Source organism: Mustela nigripes, chromosome 2 (assembly GCF_022355385.1).
Source record: "Mustela nigripes isolate SB6536 chromosome 2, MUSNIG.SB6536, whole genome shotgun sequence".
Taxonomy (NCBI): domain Eukaryota; kingdom Metazoa; phylum Chordata; class Mammalia; order Carnivora; family Mustelidae; genus Mustela; species Mustela nigripes.
Window position 1 is genome coordinate 216,376,929 of NC_081558.1, and position 21,850 is coordinate 216,398,778.

At 51.4% G+C, this 21,850-nt stretch overlaps 1 protein-coding gene across 3 annotated transcripts in view; it reads left to right on the forward strand.

Moving 5' to 3' along the window:
* PDE9A (phosphodiesterase 9A) overlaps positions 1-21,850 on the forward strand; it is an 81,825-nt gene that overhangs the window by 36,056 nt on the left and 23,919 nt on the right. For all 3 annotated transcript variants that reach the window (XM_059392417.1, XM_059392418.1, XM_059392419.1), the window contains exons 5-6: positions 16,577-16,631; positions 16,945-17,015. In XM_059392417.1, coding sequence (XP_059248400.1) covers positions 16,577-16,631; positions 16,945-17,015 — 126 coding nt within the window. The remainder of the gene's footprint in view (positions 1-16,576; positions 16,632-16,944; positions 17,016-21,850) is intronic.

Consider the following 21,850-nt stretch of genomic DNA (forward strand, 5'->3'; position numbering starts at 1 on the left):
AGGTCACCGACACATCGTTGCTCTGGGCCCCCCCAACCCAACGAGCTGCAGATGGCCTCTGCCCCCCACGATAGCCCTACACTGACCCACCCTCGGCTGGCTCTCTTCCCTTGCTCGCCTCTGTCCTGCACACTCCGGGGTTCCCCGGGGTCCGTGCTGCACGCAGCTCCCCGTCTTTGGGAGAGCTGCCCCCAGTCACTTGTCAGTTAGATGACACAGCCTCGAGACACCTTCTCGCCACACCGCCCGTCCATTCCCTGCAGAGTCGGAAGTGGAAAGCACACCCCACGGGGTTCTTGCAAAGACAAATGAGGCCGTTGGTGCCAAATGCTTGGCCCGGCGCCTGCCCCTTGGTACGTGCTCAGTAAACTGTAGCTGTCGCTGGGAATGACCCAGAGCGCGGCTTTGAGCAGCTGAGGTCTCGCCGCCCTGGCCCTGCTGACCGCCAGCAGGACAGGAACGCCCCAAAGGTCGACGGCCAAACGGGGTGCTGGCTCTCGTCCCTCGCCAGCCAAGTGCGTGCTTGGAATGTGAGCACCAGTGCGTTTGCTCACGCAGGATAATAAAGCTCCTTAATAATGTTTTCTATTCTTAGTGCCGCCTCATTGCCAGGAATGGTATAATCAGCCTCCATCATCCTGACTTGCACGATTTTTGAAACAGGGATGCAGTGGGCCGTGAAAATGAGCCCTTCTCCTGGGTTGCCTCCGAGGGGCTCAGCGCATTCCTGCCATCTTGTCTTGGGATGGCGCGTCCTGCCCCCTTTGGGCTGGTCCCTCCAGCAAAGGCCACAGCACCTAGCTGCCGCCGGCAGACGCATGGGTGGCACACGGTCTTCTGAGGCCTGGGGAGTCTGTGTCCTGACCACAGAATTTGGTGACACGGGAATGGTGGCGCTGGAACATTTCTTCTAGGATGTCAGCGGAGGGCAGCTGCTCAAGCCGCTGTCTGCCTCTGGGCCCCCAGGAGGGCCCTGCAGAGCCACACGCGCCCACGACCCACGACCCATGCAGCTGCGAGGCCCACACAGACCCGAAGCCCCCGGTTTGAACACTCACACGCGTGTCCTCACCTTCCCATCACGATGAAGAGCAGCTTTGTCACCGGGAAGAGTCCCCCGGCCCTCCTTCCAAGCCTGTCCCCACACGCCCCACGAAGCCACAGCTCTGCTTGCGTGAGCGGGCCCGCTTTGTCCTGTCCTGGATCTCCCCCCCAGGGCAGGCCTCCCGTAGGGACGGTCTCACTCTGGATCCCTTGAGCAGCGTGTCTTCAGGACGCGTGCCCGTCGCTTATTCACGTCCGTGCTGCTGAGCAGAATTCCAGCGCACGGGCAGGCAGTGCTGGCTCACCGTGCATCCTGCAGGGGCAACCTTGGGGAGTCTCCTGTGTCAGCCCCAGTAAACGTCATACGGATCTTCCCGTGGCCATACCTGTGGTTATCTCGGGTCATAACCCAGGAGTGATGTCGCTGCTTCATAGGGTAGATGGATACTTCCCTCTATAAGAGGTCGCCCGCTGTGCGGTTTACCCTCTACCCGGCCATGCAGGGGGGACCTGGGGCTCAACACGCAGCCCAAGCTGACTGTCGCAGGCTTTCCAATTTTAGACACCAAGTACGTAGGTCTTTCCTTATGGTCTTAATTTATATTTCTCAGATGATGTAATGATGGTTGAGCATGTTTTTAGACGCTTACTGGCTCTCTGAGTATCTCATTTTGTGACGTGTCTGTTCTCTGTGTTTTGCTCATTTTGTAAATGGGCTTGTTGTTCTGTTTTTGTTTTTGTTTTTAATCACTGGTTTGTAGGAAATTCCATATACTCTGGGTATAATTCGCCTGCTAGATATATGTATGGCAAACATCTTCCCCCGTTTTATGGCCCACCTTTTTCATTTCCTTAATGAGGGCATTTGATGAGAAGTTTTTCGGGTGATCGAGTCTAAATTAACAAGTTTATTCTTTTACGTATTGTATTTTCTGTGTCTTCTCCAAGAACCATGTGTCTGCCCCCAGGTGGAAAGAGAAGATACATTTTTAGAAGACCAGGACTCACAGCTGTTCTATTCTTGCCCACAATCCAATTTAAATGAACTTTGTTTGTGGTGTGAGGTAGGGATTGACCAGCGTTTCTTCTACACAAGCATTTGATTGTTATAACCCCCTTTGTTTAAAAGACTTCCCTTGCCTTGTCCCCCCGAATCATGTGGACCCCTTTCTGGAGAATTATTTGTCTATGTGTGGGCCTCCTTGTAGGCTTCTGTTCTGTCTCATTGATCTGTGCGCCCGTCGGGACGCCTGTCACGCGCTGGCTCAGTCGCTAGGGCTTAAAATCAGGAAGTTTTCCATATTTGTGCTTCTTTTGCCGTTATTTTGGTGTTTCTTTTTCTTTTCCCTGTGGATTTCAGAATTAAGAGTCGACCCATCAGTTTCTCTTTAAAAAGCCTTCTGCAACTTCGATTGATTGCATCCAGTGAAGAGATTAATTCGGGAACACGAACATCTTACCTCCATGGAGTTTCCCAGCCCACAAACGTGATACAGCCCTTCCCGTACTTGGTCTTCCTCAGAGTCCCTCAGTAAAGTTTCATAGCATCCAAGATGAAGGCCCTGCGTTTCTTGTTATATTTGTTCCTCGGCATCTTCTGTTTTCTGGTGTTACTGTCAAGAGGGTCTGAATTGCCCAATTGTCTGCTGCTAGTTTGTAAAAATACAGCAGATTTGTGCTTATTGACATAGTCTCTTCTGACATTGCTCAATTCATTGGTTAGTTTGGGTATTTTCTGGATTCCTGCAATTTCCCATTGGGACAATCATTGTCTTCTGATCATAAAGATGCTTCTACTTCTAGCATTCCAGTCTGTTTGGTTTTTATCTTTCCCTTCTTGTGTGGTCCTGGTTGCAACCCCAGTGCTGCTAAGTAAAAGTGAGAGCAGGCACCCGACCTTACCCCAGGAGACGCGTTCTCTCTCATGCCGAGTATGACGTGAGCCACAGCTGTGTTATACGTGCCCCTTCTCGGGCTGAGGGCATCTTCTTCCCCTGGCTTGCCCAGTGTTCTTTTTTGTCAATTGTTTTTTGACAAAATTCTTTGTTGAATTGCGTCAGGTGTTTTTCATATCTGTTGAGATGGGTCGAGGTGATCTGCTTTTATTCCTGGGTTTCTAGTGGTTTTTATCACAAACAGCTGTTGGGTTTGGTCACATGCTGTTCCGGCATCTACAGGGATGATCAGATGATTTTTCTCCTTTATTCTGTTCAGATGGGGAGTTGCAATGACTGGTTTTCAAATGTTAAAACAGCTTTGCTTTTCTGGGATAACCCCACTTGGATTCCTAGAAAAATACTTAGGAATGAGTTTTTTAAAGGGTACACCGGACCTCTACCCTGATGTAAGATGTATTCTCTTTTATATATTGCTCAGTTTGGTCTCCTAATAATTACTAGGAATTTTTAAGAATCTTTGTGTCAGTGTTCAAGTGGGATACTGGTTTGTAACCTTTTTCTTGTAATGTCTTTGTTAGGCTTGTATGCTGAGGTTATGGAATTTGTTTCCTTACCAAAGGGACCCCAAACAGCACCCTCCCCCTCTACCATCTGAGGACACAGCGAGGAAACCACTGTCCCATAAACTGGAAAGCCGCCCCCCCAAACACCACGTCTGCTAGCGTCCTGGTCTTGGACTTCCAGCTGCCACAGCTATGAGAGATAAATCCACACCAGTTTGTGGAGTCCTGTTAGAGCTGACCGAACAGACCAAGCCCATCTACATACATGATAAACCCCATGATACAATATTATCGTGTTTGCTTTAAACAGCCAGTTGTCTTTTCAAGAAATTAAAATTTTAAAGATGATTTTTTAAAGTTTTTCTTTATTTAAGCGATCCCTACACTCAAGGAGGGCTCACACTCACGACCCTGAGATCAAGAGTCATATGTTTCTCTAACTGAGCCAAGTAGAAATGTTTATAGTTCCCGACCTGTATGTCATTTCTGGTGCTTTTATGTCCTCCTGTGGATTCCCACTTCTCACTGCTGCTATGTCCCTTCAGCCTGAAGAATTTCTTTTTCCTTTTTAACATGTCTTACAGGGCCAGACTGCTTATGAGGGATTCTCTCAGCGTTTGCTTATCCAAACATGTTTTTATTTTGCCTTCATGTTGAAAGATGGTTTCTCAGGGTATAGAATTCTGCACTTGTGGTTTGGTTTTGTTTTTGTACTTTGAAAGACATTTAAAGATGTTGAATCATGTTTTTTCCTGCCCTCATCATTTCTGATGAGAAATCAGCTTTTACTTGATCCTTATTCCCCTGCAGAGATTTCTGCCTTTTTTCCCCCTTCTGGCCGCTTTCAAGGTCCTTTTCCTTTGTCTGTGGGTTGCAGCAATGTGCTTGTGCTGTACCTGGCTCTGGTATTCTTTTGTTTGTCCTACTTGGTATTTATGGAGTTTCCGTGGGCTATAAACTCCTGTTTTCGCCAAGTTTGTGAAACTTTCAGCTTTATTTCCTTAAATGTATTTGATGCAACGTTCTATCTCACCTTCCTTTCTGAAATTCTTTTCTTTTTCAATCTTAGTCGAAGCTTTTATTTTTTTCATTTAAATTCAGTTAATTAACAGAAAGTGTTTTATTAGTTTCAGAGGTAGAGTTCAGTGATTCATCGGGGTTTTTTTATTTTATTTATTTGCCAGAGAGCGTGCACAGAAGCAGGGGGAGCAGCAGGCAGAGGGAGGGAGGGAGAAGCAGGCTCCCCACTGAGCAAGGAGCCCTATGCAGGACTCGATCCCAGGACCCTGGGCTTATGACCTGAGTGGAAGGGAGATGCCTATTAGACCACCCCGGTGTCCCTCCTCAGTCTTACAGAACACCCAGGGCTCGTTACGCGACATGCCCTCCTTATGTCCACCGCCCAGTTGCCCCAGCCCCCACCTTCCTTCTGAAATTCTAATGTCTCTGTTAGAAGGTTGTCACTGTCCTTCAAGGGGTTGCTCTGTTATTTTTTAGTCTCTTTTCTTTTTGTTCTACAGATTGCATCATTTCTGTCCATCTGTCCTTGATTGTCCTGACTCTTCTGCTTATTCAAAACTGCTATTAGCTGTCTGTGAATGTTTTGAGATACGCTTTTAAATTCTGCAGTTTTGATTCTTATTCATAGATTTCTGCCTCATAACCTTCGATCTGTTTGTTATTTACTAACATCCTTTTCCTTAGGTCCTTGAACACAACTGTGATTGTTTCATGAAAGGTGTGGTCTGCTAATTTCAGCATCTGAGTCATCTAGGGTTTCTGTTGGGTGATTTTTTGTTCTTGACTGCATGTCACATTCCCGTTACTTCGCTTGTCTCTTTCTTGGTGTGGACTGACGTTATGAATATTACATTGCAGAGATTCTGGATTTTGTTACCATCCTCTGAAGAGTGTTGATCTTTTTTGTTCTACCTGGTCGTTAAATTATTGAGTGATCGCTTTGAACTTGTGGAGGCCTGGTTTTATGCTTTGTTAGGGTACATCTCTAAGTGTGGCCCTTCCGGGGCTTCAACAGGAAGCCTGAGGGTTTGTCAAAGCCCTCGTTGTTGCCTGACTCAGACTTTGCCCCCAGTGGCGGGCGGCACTGAAATCTCTGCTAAGCTCCATCATCTTCATAGGCCCACCTGCAGGTGCAGTTCAGAGACGGATCAGGGGAGGGATAGGAGAGCTTTCCTAGAACTTCTTCCTTTGGGCATTCTGCTTATCATTTCCATCCTCCCCGACAACCCCAGACCCTGCCCTCTGAACCTGCAACCCAGTGAGCCTGCAGTAGTCTGCTCCAGTTCCAGCCACCTCACGCGCTGTAAGCCGCTCCACAACAGAGCATGGAAATCTCCTTCCTGCCTTCTCCAGCAGCACAGCTTCATGGATGAAGCACCGTTTATCCAACTAGTGCCCCCAGGGGGGTATCTTTACGCTGTTGCCCATCTTTGGTCGTTACAGTCAGCCATTTTGTTATTCCTCTTGCTACTTGCAAAATTCCACAGATGGAGAGAAGCCTTTAGTTTGCAAAAAAGCCTCCGTCTTCAATAGATTTTTGCAAAAGTCCTGTCCTTGGCACCATAATTGATGAGTGTATTAGATGAGACTTTATCCTGACAGAATTCTTCCAGAAACTGCTCTCATGGCATCATCTTGACATACGCATATGGCGGACAGAGTCCCCCCCCAACACGTATGACCCACTGCTGGTTGCCAGATACAACTACGCCCGGGGCATCCTTGCCAGAATATCGTACCCACATCCTTCTCCCTCCAAAGTACACCACACCTCATCAGCCATGGGGGAGGGTGTTTCTGAGGGATGAGGAGTGTGTGCGGAGTGTCCTTGCCCCATGGGAAAGTGCCACACTCTCTGGCCTTTGCAGCCCTGAGTGGGAATATGACTGGGGGAGAGGGCAGAAGACTCTGGCCCTGTCGTGACTCAACTTTCTGTCTACATCACATAGCCACGTCAAGTCACTAGGAGGGCTCAATGACCCATCAGTACAAGCCGCTTAAAGTGGTGCCTGGACTGTAGTTAAGAGCTCAATAAAGATTGTTATGGTTGTTTGTTACGGTTGTTGTAATCTATAAAACAATAAAGGAAAATTGCACTCCGAGCTATCCCCGAGGCAACTCCCCTTACCAGCATTTATCTTGAAAAACTTGAAAAACAAGCCTCGGGAGAAGGGCAGAGGGAGAAATTGTATGCAGACATCTGGGATCAAATCAAACTACGCAGAATAGGAAATCCCCCTCTCCGAATCCAAAAGGGGAAAAGCTGCGCCCTACTCCTGCCTCCGAGGTGCCGTGAGTATGTGGTGACCCGGCCCATCCCCCAGCGAGGCGGCTACAAGACCCGCTCCAGAATTTCAGGTGTGGTCATCAGGGCGCTTCGGTCCACCTTGCTTTCTCTGCTACCTCTGAAGGCTAACAGGAGGCGAAAGCATGAGTCAAGGTCACCACCAGCCACAGGGAAGCATCCTGTCGGGTGCTGATAAACATGAGTGATTTCTCGGTAAGACGTCCTGGAAAGGGCACCTGTGCCTTTAAGAAGCAAGGTGAGGTCACGGGTAACCATGTAACTTTACTGTGCTCCCGGGTTATAAGAGAAACATCCTCACTCTGCTCATCCGTTTTATGTTTTATGTTTATGACGTCCATAAACCCCGAATTGCCCGTGACTGTGCCCTGGGCCAGAATGTCCTCTCCCAGCTAGAGGGGCCAGGAGAGCAAAAGTGGGGCAGAGGTGAGTTCACCCCTCCTCCAAGAAGGAGGGAGGGGGCCGGGGGGCAGACAGGGGTCCCCCTCCACATCCCCCTCGGCAGAGCCCCAGACAAGAGTGGCCATAAATGAACCTTTGGGGCCTCGGGGTATCCATCTGGCAGCCGGTAGTGGGGACTAGTCTCCCCACTGCGAAGTAAGACGCCCCTCTCTGAAGCCATAGCGGACTCTTCGGTAAATGTTTCTGGAAGGACGCTCAGTATCTCACCACATTGCTTCCGGGTGAGTCAGGGGAAGTCCCGCTCGCCCAGGGTCACGTCCAAGCCAGGGCTCAGCCTTGATGTTGCACAACATGTGCCCACGCATCAGAAAGGCAGACCAGCAGGGAGCTCCCAGGCAAGTGTGTCCCAGGGGATCAGGTGTCTGGGCTGAGGTCCCCCTGCCACCTGCCCTCCCCGTGCAGGTTTGGGGCCCCCATATGACTAGGGCCTGTTTGCATTTGTTTACGGAGAGAAGGAAAGGCCCACGCCCCGGCCAGCGCAGGTGTGCAGGGGACAAGAGTGCGGCCTTCACCACTGTCACTCCGCTCAGCACTGGGTAAAGAGAAGTGCCCGGCAGCAGGCTGGCCAATCGAGTTAGTGCCTCGTGTAGACTACTCTTCAGGGCAGAATTTATAGATTAGACTGTCTTATTGATCGGGTGAACCAGATTTCTGTGCCCTGGCTGTGGGGGGGACTGGGGATCTGTCTGGAAGAAGTGAACAACTCCTAGAAGCGCTGGGAGAGGCGGAGGCGGGTTCCTTGAACCGTCCGGGCCTCGGAGCAGCGGCACGTGCGGGACTCCCGGGTCCCTTTTGACAGCAGCTGGGTGAACGCTCTGGGGAAGGTTCCCGTCCTGCCCCTGCGCCCCAGGAGTCCCCTTGGCTCTGGCCCCCGGGCCGGGTCCTGGGGCCCCTGAGGGTGCATCCATGGCCTGAATCTGGACTGATGTGGTGGTGTCCCAGCAGCCGGACCCACCCCCCGCCAGACGCGGAGATGACCTGAGCTACAGGAACCTCTGCTGTGAGAGCGACTCCGCTGGCGGGAGCATGTACCCTCCGGTGCCCGCCGCCTGAGCAGCCAGGGACAAGTGCCCCCAATGCCCTGACGGTGGCCAGTCCGGGGGTAAGAGACAGATGGCGAGCCTGCCGCAGCCTCCGTCCTTAGGACTGGTCGCTTGGGCGGCCGACCCGCTGCCCGTCTTGGAGCCCTGGGAGCTGAGGACTGAGTCCCAGTGAGCTCGGAGCGGCATGCTCCCTCGGAGCGGCGGGGACCCTTCCAGACAGTCTGGAGGCCGCTCGGCTGGCACAGGTTTCTCCGGAGAGCGTGCAGGTTGCCCGTGGCCGTCAGCTGGCTCTCCCCACCCCCATCGGCGCGTCATCCTGACTTCCTGTGCCCTTGGACCCTGCGTCTCACCCTCCCCGTTTCCCAGCCCGGAGAGCCTCCCTCGGCCCAGTGGGTTGTTCTTAAAGCAATGAAGAAATTCTCAAAGCAAGATGCCTGAATATGCACTAGTTTTTATGAAACGTGGTACATGCCATCCAGCATTTAGGGGAAAGGCACGGGTTTCCTGCATTATGTCAGATTTTTCTGGTAAGGTGTGCCGGGAAGACTAACATTTGTGATGGGAAACTGCTTGCTGCCCCCATAGCCAGGACGTGGACCCCGGAGCCTGGCCTGTTCCCCTGGGGCTGGGACTCCCCGGGACAGGCACGGAAGGAGGATAGGGTGTCCCAGAGGACCTGTGGCCATCCAGGCCGGCAGCAGCAATGGCGAACACAGGCCGCGTCCACACGCATGAAATCGCAGTTCATTTTCAGTTCTGAAATCCGCTGGGAGGAAACGGTACCCGCGGCAGGAATTCCAGAGAGCCGGGCTGGGGAGGGGGAGGCCCCCGTTTCCTGATCAGGGCTCTGTTTATGGATGTGCGGGTGTGGTCGACCTTTGTGCACACAGGCATTTTTGCCCCGTCTCCTGGCAAAAAAATGCAGATTGTGCCATTCCTAAAGCACTCCAGAGCCCCGGGTGCTGTCCTGGGTGCTGTTCCAGTCAGGGCGTCCAGTATGTGCACTGCAACCCTGGTGACAGCGCCCAGCGGCTGCTCTCACGGGGAGTTCAGCCTCCTGCTGAGCCCCTTCTGGGAACCGCAGACATGTCGCCGGAGTCAGGCTGCGGCGTAGCTGTCACATGGACCGGAGCACGAATGTCCACCCCTTGGACTGAGCCAGAGGCAGAGAAGGCCCAGGAGGAAGGGTCGGAAAGCATTACTACTACGTGGGCTGGAAATAAAACGTTGGTGTGAAAATCCTGCGATGCGCAAAGGATCTCGCCTCTAGAGTCCAAAGGAAAAAGGAGAATCCATCCTATCTATACAATTTTTATTAAGCTTTTTATTTTAAAATAATTATAGAATAATACACAGTTGTGAGGAAACACATAGTGAGAGCCCACGGCCCCTTTGCCCCCTCCCCCCGTGGTGACATCTTTCCGAAGGCGGTAAGAAGCCATGCTGGGCCGTGCACACACCGATGCGGTCCGGACGCAGGCACAGCATTCTGTCCCCACGACGTTCTTCCCGCCAGAACCCCTGGCGATCGCTGCGTCCTCCACGTCTGTCATTGTGCCATTCCAGAAGCATTCTACAAATGTGGCCGGACAGTGGGCACCTTTGGGGACAGGCTTCTTTTACTCTGCGTGAGTCCCTGGAAATCCCTCCACGGTGTCGTGTTGCTCCCGCACTAGCTCGGCTCTTTCTGCAACTCAGTAGTGTTTCCCGCTGTGGACAGACCACTGTTTGTCACCCATCCAAGAGCTCCCGAGTTGTTTCCAGTTCGAGGCGGTCACCCAGAAAGTGGCCCTGAGCATCCTGGGCTGGTTTTCCTCTCCCTGCCCTGGGATGCAGTTGCTAAGCCGGCGTTCCCACCAGCGCGGGGTAGGTCGTCCAGTTTCTCCACATGGTTGCCAGCTTTGGGGGTTGTCATCGTTTTTGGTTTTTTCTGTTTTAGCCTTTCTGAGAAGTGTGCCCGATAGTTCGGTGTGGTTTTAGCTGGCGTTTCCTAATGGCCCGTGATGCACAGCGTCTTTTCATGCGCTTGTCTGCTAGTGTCCCTTGCTCCTTTTCAAATGGGCTGTTTTGTTTTTTACTGCTGAGAGGTTCTGGAGAAGCTTCTTTCACAGAGTTTTACTGCTGAGTGTGGATGGCTCTTTCCATGCCCTGTATTCGAGCCTCTGTCGGATGCGGTTTGCAAGCATCTCCTCCCAGACTGTGGCTTGACCTTTCGTCCTCTGGCCCGTCCTCTGCAGAGCGACAGCTTTACTTCTGAGGAAATTCAGTCCATTGTTTTTCCTGTCACGAGTTATATTTGTGATGTCAAGTCTAAGAGCCCTGCCTAGCCCCAAACCTGGAGATTTTCTCCTTTTTTTTTTCCCCCTAAAAGCCTTCTGTCTTTGGATTTTATATCCGTGGTCCATTTTGGGTTAATTTTCATATCAACCGTGAGGTCTAGGTCAAGTTTTATTTTTCTGCCTGTGACCATTCACTTGCTCAGCTCCATTTACTGAAAAGACGGCCTTTCCTGCGCTGAATCACCTTCAGACACTGGTCGAAGATCAGCTGGGCATATCTGTATGGGTGTGATTGTCATTCTCTGTTCCGTTGGCATCTGTGTCTATCCCTCCACTAACATCCCACAGTCCTGATTATTACAGCTGTGTACGGGTTCACCTTGTTTTATGGTGCTTTGACGATAATTGCATTTTTTACAAATTGAAGGTTTCTGATAAACCTGCACCAAGCAGGTCTGTCGGCAAGGTGCTTCCAGAAGCCTTGCCTAGCTGTCTCTGTGTCACATTTCAGTTCTTCTTGGACTAGCTCAAACTTTTTCATTATTATTATATTTGAATTGCTACAATTTCATGATAAAATTTTAACAGATGAGCAGTTGCTTTTCGTGGATGAGCAAAGACAGTGGTTCCTGGGACGCCTGGGTGGCTCAGTTGGTTAAGCCACTGCCTTCGGCTCAGGTCATGATCCCAGGGTCCTGGGATCGAGTCCCACATCGGGCTCCTTGCTCAGTGGGGAGCCTGCTTCTCTCTCTGCCTCTGCCTGCCTCTCTGCCTGCTTGTGTTCTCTCACTCTCTCTCTCTCTCTAACAAATAAATAAATAATTTAATCTTTAAAAAAAAAAAAAAAAGACAGTGGTTCCTTTTTTTTTTTTTTTAAGATTTTATTTATTTATTTATTTGAGAGAGTGAGCAAGCATAAGCCAGGGAAGGGGCAGAGAGTGAAGGAGAAGCTGGTGCCCCACGGAGCAGGGAGCCCAACGATGCGGGGCTTGATCCCAGGACCCTGAGATCCTGACCTGAGCCGAAGGCAGACACTTAACAGACTGAGCCACCCAGGCGCCCCAAGAAAGTGGTTTCTTGAGATGATATCTGTTCTTGATTAAGGTGCTGTGCAGAGGGGCATTTGGGTGGCTCAGTGGGTTAAAGCCTCTGCCTTCAGCTCAGGTCACATGCTCTCAGGGTCCTGGGATCAAGTCCCGCATCGGGCTCTCTGCTCAGCGGGGAACCTGCTTCCTCCTCTCTCTCTCTGCCTGCCTCTCTGCCTACTTGTGATCTCTCTCTGTCAAATAAATAAAACCTTTAAAAAACAAAAAAGATGCTGTGCAGATTGTTGCAATGATAACAAAGGATTCAGAATACACATACACTTAGTTAATAAAGCAGGGGCAGGGTTTCAGAGGATTACGGACTCCAGTTTAGAAAGGAGTTCTGCTGTGGGCACGGTGGTGCCAAACTGCTTTGTATGCTGCCGAGAAATCTTTCCTGAAAGGACGAGTCTGGGCGCGATGACCTTCACTGCGGTCTGTCTTTTTTTAAGAGTATTTATTTATTTATTTGACACAGAGAGAGAGAGAGAGGGAACACAAGCAGGGGAAGTGGGGAAGGGAGAAGCAGGCTCCCCGCTGAGCAGGGAGGCTGACGTGGGGCTCGATCCCAGGACCCTGGGATCACGACCGGAGCCGAAGGCAGATGCTTCACGATGGAGCCCCCCAGGCGCCCCCACTGTGGTCTTATTTTGAGAAATTGCCACAACCACCCCAGCCTTCAGCAACCACAGCCTCATCAGTCAGCAGCCCTCCCTACGGAGGCAGGACCCTCCAGCAGCAAAAGGATTGGGAGTCACTGAAAGCTCAGATGATAGTTAACATTTTTTAGCAACAAAATATTTTTTAATTGGAGTATTAAATTACACACTTCATACACCGCCGTGTAGTGTGAATAGAAACTTCATACACACTGGGAAGCCAAACAATTCATTTTGACTCGGTTTTTTGTGATATTTGAATTCATTGAGGTGGTCTGAACCCAAACCCAAGATATCACCCATGTGTGCCCGTAAATAGATCTTAAAACCAGATAGACTGATTCAACCCACATTTATCTTCCTTCTTCAAGTTGTTTTAGCTATTCTAGTTCCTCCGCATTTCCATATAAAAGTTAGAATAATTGCATCCATTTCTACAAAAGTCTTGCTGGAATTTTGATAGGAACTATGTTAAACCCACAGATCACTTTGGGGAGAACGGACATCTTTATATGCCATCTTCGTATGTCAATTTACTTTACTATGTAAAGTCTTCCAAACCATGAACATGGTATGTCTCTTCATGTATTCAGATTTCTTTTTATCTCCTTCATCAGGGTTTTGTAGTTTTCAGCTTACAACTGACGTGTCTGTCCTGTTATATTTACACCCAAGTTTTGGGTTGGTTTGTTTGTTTTTAGTGTTTGTACGGTGGTATTGTGATTTCCATTTCAGTGTCCACATGGCCACTTTGCTAATATTTGCAAATACAATTATTTTACATATTTATGTTGTGTCCTGTGACCTTGCTGAACTCATTTTTTAGTTCTAGGAAAGTTTTTGTAAATGCCTTGGAATTTTTTGTGTAGATAGTCATGGCATCAGCCAACTGAGTTTTGTTTCTTCCTTTCTCATCTGCTTTCCTTTTCTTGCCTTGTAGCACTGCTAGGACTCCTAGCACAATGCTTAGTGAGGACAGTGAGAGCAGACATCTCTGCCTTGTCACTGGTGAAGCAAGAAAGATTCCATCTTTCACCAAGCTGTAGGTTTTTGGTAGACGTTCCTTGTCCACGTGAAGAAGTTCTCCTCTAGTCCTGCTTTCCTGAGAGCTTATGAAATGAACAGGTGTCACGTTCTTTCAAATGTTTTTGAATTGATACGCTCATCTGTTTTTTTCTTTAGCTGTTAATATAGTAGATCACACTCATTGATTTTCAAAGATTGAACCAGCCTTGCATCCCTGGAATTAACCCCACTTGACCTTGACGTATAATCATTTTCATATTTTGTTGAATTCGAAGCACTAATATTGTGTTAAGGATTTTTGCATTTGTATTCAAGAGGAATAATGGTCTGTCTTTTTCCCTTTGTTGTATTTGTCTGGATTTGGTATCAAGTTAATACTGGCTTCATAAAATGAATTGGAAAGTGTTCCTCCTCTTCTGTTTTCTGGAAGAAATTGATTAGAAATGTGTTAATTCTTCTTTAAATGTTTAGTAGAATTCTCCAGTGAAACCATTTGCACCTGGAAATTTCTTCTGGGGGAGATTTAAAATAAAAAATTCAATTTTCCTGGGGCGCTTGGGTGGCTCAGGTCATGATCCCAGGGTCCTGGGTTCGAGCCCCACATCGGGCTCCCTGCTCAGCAGGGAGCCTGCTTCCTCCTCTCTCTCTGCCTGCTTCTCTGCCTACTTGTGATCTCTGTCTGTCAAATAAATAAATAAAATCTTTAAAAAAAAAAAAGAAATTCAATTTTCCTAATAGTTTAAGGGTGTTCAAATTACCTATTTTGTCTTGGTTGAGTTTGGTAGTTCACGCTTTTCTAGGACTTGCTCTTTTTCCTCTAGGGTTTCAGATTTCTGCGTGTGGAGTTCTGTGTCATGTTCCTTTCTTATCTTCCAGGGTTTGTAGTCATATCCCCCCTTCATTCCTAATACTGCAACTTTGTGTCTTCTCTCTATGGTATTTTTGCCAGTCTTTCTAGAGATTTGTCAATTTACTAATATTTTTAAATAACTAGCTCTTGGCTTCATTGATTTGCTGCGTTGTTTTACTATTTTCTTTTCCCTTGATTTCTGTTATTACTTCCTTGCTTCTGCTCTTTTGGGTTGATTTTGCTCTTCATTTTCTAGGCTCTTGGATTATGGAGATGAGTTTCTCCCCTCTTCTACTGTAAGCCTTTAGTGCTATAACTCTTCCTCTCAGTACTGCATTAGCCATGTCTACGGCTAAGTTTGGGTGTATTCTGTTTTCATTTTCACTCAGTTCAGGGTCCATTTTTATTTCTTTTGAAATTTCCACTTTCACCCATGAATTACTTAAGGGGATATTATTTAACTTCCAAGATTCTCCTATGATCTTTCTGTTACTGATTTCCTGTTGGATCCTATTATGGTCAGAGACCATACTCTACATGGTTTCATTTCTTTTAAATTTGTTGAGGTCTTCTTTGTGGTCCAGAATATGGTGTCTCGGTCTGTGCTTCCTACGCATCTGAAAGGAATATGTGTTCTGCTGTTCCTAAGTGGAGTGGTCTCTTGCTGGTTTGATGGGCTTCTCAACTTATGTCAAGGCTTCAAGTTCATTAACTCTCAAAGGTCATGTGATACATTACTTCCCCCAAGAATTTCAGAATAAGTGATCTAAAAATCCGACTGAGTTCCCCCAAGGAAGCCTGTGAAACTTTCTCACCATTGGCTCTTATCAGAGTCACCATTTCTCTCTTCTGGTGGAGGCCCTATCCCTGCTGAGGGATAGGGCCTTGGGTCAGCCAGCAGCTCCACACAGGGCTCTATGAAAATTTTACTCTTATGGTTTCGGGACCTACAACAGGACATCGTTTTTCTTCTTCTCATCCAGTCTTAGAATTCTAAAGCTAGACGGAACCTTAGGTCATCACCCATTCATGTGGCAAGTGAAGGGATGAGAGGTTCCAGGGGATGATCATTTTTTAAACACTTCTCATGAAATTAACATATGTTCATTATAGAAGTATATTAGATATAAAAAAGCAGAAATAAGGGAGAAGTGTATATACAATCTTACAACCAAAAAATAACTACTATCATGATTTCAGAGTGTATCTTCCCAATATCTTAAAAAATGAGATCACACTGTATTACTGTCTTACGATCTCTTTTTTCCTTTAACTCTAACAATAGACATGAACATTTTCCAAAATATTATTTCTGATAGCAGAATATATCTCTACAGGCCAGATGCACCCTCATTTATTCAATGTCCATCTCATAGACACTGGGGCTGTTATGGTTTTCACTGGGTTAAAATACCCCAAGATGAACATCTTCTATGTGCATACCTGGGTTCCTTCCTAGGAATGGAGGCATTAGAGCAGAACGCAGGAAGGTATTTTTTGCTCTTAAGCCCCATCACCCTACTGGAAAATTGAGATTTTTTGTTTGTTCGGGCAGATTTCGTTTGGTTTTCATTTGTTTTGGTTTTAGCAGAGGGCTAGGCATACAGCCAGCAGAGACTACATGACTCAGGAGCAGGTCTCGTGCAGGTTCTCAGTGTTTTAGGGCGTGAACAAATGGCCACCTGGAGCCAGGGCTTGCTCTGTCCCTTCCCAGGAGCAGGGAGTGCTGGAAAGAACAGCGCTGTGAGCATCTGTGCCTTCCTATGAAGCCTCTGGCATGGGGCCCAGTCAGGAAACAGGAAAACTGGCAGGTTATATTCAGCCTGGGACCTGAACCTTGTAAAGCCACCACCCAGCCCAGGGTTACGTGCCAGGCAACAAAGGGACAAACTCGCTCAGCCCGGCCTGCTTCCTCTCTCCAGGACCTGCCATGAGAACACTGTGTTTTACGTTTGAAATATGCCTTGAACTCACCTTGTCCTGGTAATTGCCCGCCATAAAGTGGAGCAGGGCACTACGTGAAAACTTCCCTATTTAGAGACCCAGTCCTGCCTGCATTTTATGGCTGGTGCAGACTAGGGAAGGACCAGAGTCCGGCCACTCTGCCGACAGACCACCAAGAAGGGCTGGTGGGGGCAGGCCAGGTGGGAAAGAGCCTCTGAAGGTGGGCGGGGAAACTCCATGCCCCGGAGCGGCTCTGGCTGCTGGCGGTGGGCGCAAGGGTCTCCCCGAGGTCTCCCCGCCATGGCGTCGGCGTCGCCTGCCTACGACATTCCACTTTGGGCCATGGTGATCAGCAGACTTTTCCCCTTCTCCATCTGTCTTTCTTTTTTGGTCCGTAGAGAAAGAAGAATTAATCCAGAGCGTGCTGACACAGGTGGCAGAGCAGTTCTCCAGGTACAGAACCTTCTAGATGCATAGTCCCTGGACAGCAGGTGCTCAGCGCCCCGACGTGGGAAGGGAAGCACACCCCCCAGCCTTCCGTCATGGAACGCAGGCGCTGGAGATGGTTTGAGGGTGTGTCTCTTTCCTCCCCGCCCCTCGGAGGCCCGGAGCACCTTAAAAGCAATCCCCGGCGTCCTGTGCCCCCTACAGGGGTGGCGCCCACCGGAGGCCTCGCCCAGGGCAGGGGGCAGCAGACGTTTGCCACGCCCCTTTCCCCTTTGATGATTTTAAGAGGGATGTTTTTTTTTTTTTTTCCCATTCCCAGAGCATTTAAAATCAACGAACTGAAAGCTGAAGTTGCGAACCACTTGGCCGAGCTAGAGAAGCGAGTGGACTGTGAGTGACGCTTCTGCCTCCTTTCCTTTCTCTCTGTCTTTTAACCTCTGTTTACATCAGCTGCGTCGCCCTCCCACCTCCCCCCAACCCCTGGTGCTGAGTGAAGCCTGGAGGTAAGCGGAATGTCTTCTCTTTGTGAAATGTTCAAAAATTACTTTTTTTTTTAAAGATGTATTTATTTATTTGACAGACAGAGATCACAAGTAGGCAGAGAGGCAGAGAGAGAGGGGGAAGCAGGCTCCCCGCTGAGCAGAGAGCCCGATGTGGGGCTCGATCCCAGAACCCCGGGATCATGACCCGAGCCGAAGGCAGAGGCTCAACCCACTGAGCCACCCAGGTGCCCCCCCCCCAAAATTACCTTTGAGGCTAATGGAAGCAAGAACTGTGAGGGTCTGTTCATAAGTGAAAGTCGCTTGGTGACCCATGACGTCACCGCACAGGGCAGTGGAGGGATTTGGGGGTGGAGGGGGCGGGGGGTACCCTTGGTGGCAAGTGGAGGAGGTCAGCTCCTTCGGTGCAGAAGACGATGGAATGAAAACCCCCGGAGCAGCTCCCCTTGGGAGAGGACCTTCTGCTGAGCATCTTCGTGTCTCTTTTCACATGGAGGCAAGCCGATACGCTCCTCGCCTGCACGACTGTTTCTGGGATACGCCTGCCAAATCTCTAGCTCTTGGCTCCCCGTCAGCACCGAGGCCCACAGAGGCACTTCCAGCCCGCACAGGGGAGTCGGTGCGGTCCGGACTCGGGGATCGAACAGCTGAACCCGGGAGGGGACAGCTTCCGCGTCTCTCCCCCAGTGTCCCCGTCCATAAAGTAAGGAGCCCTGCTTGAATTCTCAGGCTTCACGATTCCCCATCAAAGTCCCGCGTCTTCATCTATGTCAAGGCAAAGGATAGCCTATTTATTAAGCTCGGGGATGACAAGGAGAAATCCCAGCCCGAGGCCGGCATCTGTGGCTTCCCCAGATGGTGTCTGGCTGATTCGCATTCGCAGGACTCCGTGAAGGTCACTTTTCATATTTCGTATGAATTGCTTGGACTTTTTTCGAGAAGAATATTCAGGATCATGCAAAAACCTATTCCCCATAATAACTCGAAGCGTGACGTACCTGGTCCCGCTTCCCAGAGTATGTCGACATTTAGGAAATCCGTTTGGTGTTCTGTCTTCAGAACCGATTTATGTCCCTCGTGGACGATGGAGAAGCCACAGAGAGATTAAGTGACCCGCTGAAGCTCGGCCAGCAGATTGGACAAGTAAATAAGCCCGGGACGGCTCCTGCCGCGCAGGACCCCGGGGCACCTGGGCGGGCAGGTCGGGAAGCCGCCGTGCAGGCCAGTTGGGGCTCCTTCAGTGGAAAAGGGGCTTCATCCTCAAGGATGCTGGGGAGCTCCCAGGTGGCTGGGAGGTCTCGGCAGCGGGCCCGCTCGGTGGTTCTGCAGGTCCCAAATACCCACGCAGAGCTGACGCCGTGAAGATTCGGCGTCTGAGCCCCAGACGCACACTGTCTGTCTCCCCGGCACCCAGAGCTCCAGGCCCGGGCGCCCCGCGGCCCTGCGGGCCCTGCTATAGATTCAGGCTGCTCGCCCGTACCCTGGCCACAGATCTGACGTCTGGACGGAGCTGGACCAGGTGCCCACGCTGTGTCTGCGGTGGAGCACAGTGGCTTCCACACGGGGAGGCTTCAAGCAACAGAAACAGGTCGTCTCACAGCTGTGGAGGCAGAAGCCCCAGACCATGAAGTCCAGGGCGTGCAGAGGGGCCAGGTCCTTCTGGAGGCTCTGAGGGAGTGTCCGCTCCGGCCCCTTCCAGCTGCAGGCGGCTCCGGCAAGCCTTGGCTTGTGGTCCCACCACCCAGACCCTCCCCCCGTCTTCACGCGGCCCCTCCAGCCGTGTCTGCGTCTCAGGCCCCAGAAGGACACCGGTCTTCGGATGTAGGGCCCACCTCAGCCAGGACGATCCCGTCTGGATAGACTTCCTCGATCATATCTGCAGGAGCCTTTCTCTAAGGTCGTACTCGTGAGGTCTGGGGTCGGGATCTGAGCACATCCCCTTTCAGGGGACACAGTTCAACCCGCTAGAGGGAGCATTTGCAGCGGGAGGCAAGCTCCGCTTCCCACTGAGCCCCGTAAGGTAGAGAATTCTCCAGATGCTGCGGGAAGGGGTTCAGCCAAGGGACACAGAAGCATTTGCTGCTGATTCGATGTTTACAGAAGCGCAGAGTCGCCCAGATGCACCCGGGGGGCCGGGGGGCGGGTGCCTCCCTCTTGGTCTCCCCTGGTCCCGCGCCGGCTTCTCCCCGCCCCCCTCCTCTCCCTGAAGCCAGCCCTAGCTCCCGCCAGTACTTGCAAACAGGAAAGCCGAGGAGGCCATTAATGAATTTTCAAAACTCCTACAGAACATTGTGTTGACTTCAGCTGGTGAGGCTTCCGGTCTCTGGCCGTGGAGACTGTGATCGGGCCGAGAGGTGTTTTGATTTTGCCTCTAAGCGGTGTGTGAACCGAGGACAACAGGCCGTGGCACCTCTGACCTTCTGCCCTGCCTGGCCTGGCCCCGAATCCCCCAGGATCCGGAGGCCCTCGTGTAAATCGTGCAAATGCACACAAGTTGCCTGGAGGGTGCGATACCCCTGCACAGGCTCGGCTCAGGCAGGCAGCCTGCGTGGCCGTCGCGTGCTGTCACTAGCCCTCTGATTCCCAGCGCCAGAGACCCGGCCCAGCAGCAGCGGGCGCAGGGAGCCAGGAGAGAGACGTCCAAGGGCGGTGGGCCGAGCTAGCGACTTGGCAGTGGTCGGGCGCAGGCGGGAGCGGGGGTCCTCCCACAGCCCCAGCATCCCCACCTCCCGGCTCCCCCTCCCAGCAGGAACACCCCCCGGGACACGCCCTCGGCTCCCGACAAGCCCTCCTCCTCCTTGAACTCTGTCAGGCTTCAGGCGTGTCCCGTCCTGGCCCTTCTGGCTGGCCCCTTCCCAGCCTCCAAGCGCCCCCCCAACCCCCCGTCCCCTAGCACAGAGGAGCGGGGTGCCTCACCTGGGCTGAGTCCCAGGGGCCGTGAGCTCCAAAAAGCCACCGAACACAGCAGTGCATGAACACGCAGAGACAGGCACGGCTGCTTACACGCATGCACGCGGGCTTGCGCTGTGCGAACACACGCACGGACGTGCAGAGACACACGCGCACGTGCTCCCGCCCCTGCGGCAGGGCCCGTCCTGTGTAGCCATATGACGCCGGTTTGACTTGCTTAAGTGCAATCCCCTGCCCCCTTTTTTTACCTTCTCGAACAGAATTCCTCCGAATCAAATACGAATATCTGAATTTCTCTTAGTTCACTTTAGAAGCTTCTCTCCCTTTTCATGTAAGTCGTTTTCCTTCTTCGAGTCCCGGACACGGGACACCCGGATCCTCAGAAACCCCACGGGGGCTCCTCTTCCTTCCTTGTTTGCGGATGTGATGTGGCCGTGGCCCTGGACCCAGGCCTGGACCAGACCCCAAACACCGGCAGAGCTGGCCCACGGGGCAGCGGGGAACGCCAGGACACACAAACCCACGCTCCGCTCTGAGCCCCTCGGGACATGAGGCTTGGGCACATTCTCTGCCGGAGCCTCTGGAGGAGGTGTTGCAAACACTGCCGTGGCCGTCCGTGTCTTTAACCAGCTTCCGTGGCTCTGCGGCTGCAGGAGGGGTTGCGGCTGCGGTGGCCTCCCGGGGCAGCCCAGCGAGGCGGTGGATAAGAGGAGGGCGCAGAGCCCCTCTGGGGCGGATGCTATTGCCTCTGCCCCCTGAGCCCCTTCCCCGAAGCCGCACCCGTCTTCCAGAATCATTTCCAGAGGTTCTCCTTCAGGGCGACCTGGGACTTTCAGAACACCCCCTAGAGGGGACCACCGGCTCGCGGGGGCAGAGAGCTCCTCGTCGGGGGGCTCCAGCAGCCCCCGGGGCTCTGGTTCCCGGTTCTGCTCTGGCCCCCGTTTCGCAGGGAGATGGGTGGGCCTGCCCTGTAGGGACCTGACACCCAGCCTCACTCGAGAGCTGTCGCCAGGGTCTGTGCAGGACTTCTCAGGGGTGGGCTCCCCTCCTAGGCTGGGCCCTCTCCCCGCTGTGGGACGGGGGCTTGGACCGGCCGAATGTGGAATCTTCCAGAGGCGGCCTGGAAGGGACAGGAGCCACAGTGGCGGGCGTGGGGTGCTCCAGCTGCCCCCCCAACCAGGCTCCCCAGCCCCTCCCTGCCGTGTTCCGCCTTTAATCCTGTGACATGTTTTTTCTCTCCATTGATTAATGCCCCGCTTTGCCGTCTTGTTACTCACGATCCATTTCCTTGGCAACCAGGCCCTTCATAATCGCCATAAATTCTGAATCTCTGGGATTCGGATTAGTGACACTGTGCCGTGCCGCCCAAAAGGCTTAATTTGAGCATCAGCCCCAGGAGATGGCCCAGAAATCTGATCTACAGGAACCGATACCAAATAATCAAACCTGACACGCCCACCCAAGGCCATGGGAGGCGGCTGCGAACACGGGCGGGTCCTTCATTTACTGATGATGGTAAGAAGCAGCGAGAAAACACGCGGCACGATCCCAATTTTGTCTTTTCAAAACTCCGGCTGGACAGAGAGTTATTTCGAGCTCACGGGGGCGGGAGAGAAACGCCTGGAAAGATCCACACCACTCCCCATAATAAACGCGTTGTTCTCTGGGCTAATAGGACCGTAGATAAACCGTAGAACATTCTTCTTGGGAGATGCTCTGAATTTCCTGCGTATGTTTAAAACATAGTGATTGCAACCGTGGACTTCAGCAGGGCACAGCCACCCGGTGTGGACTCTACACGCATGTCTATTTGCT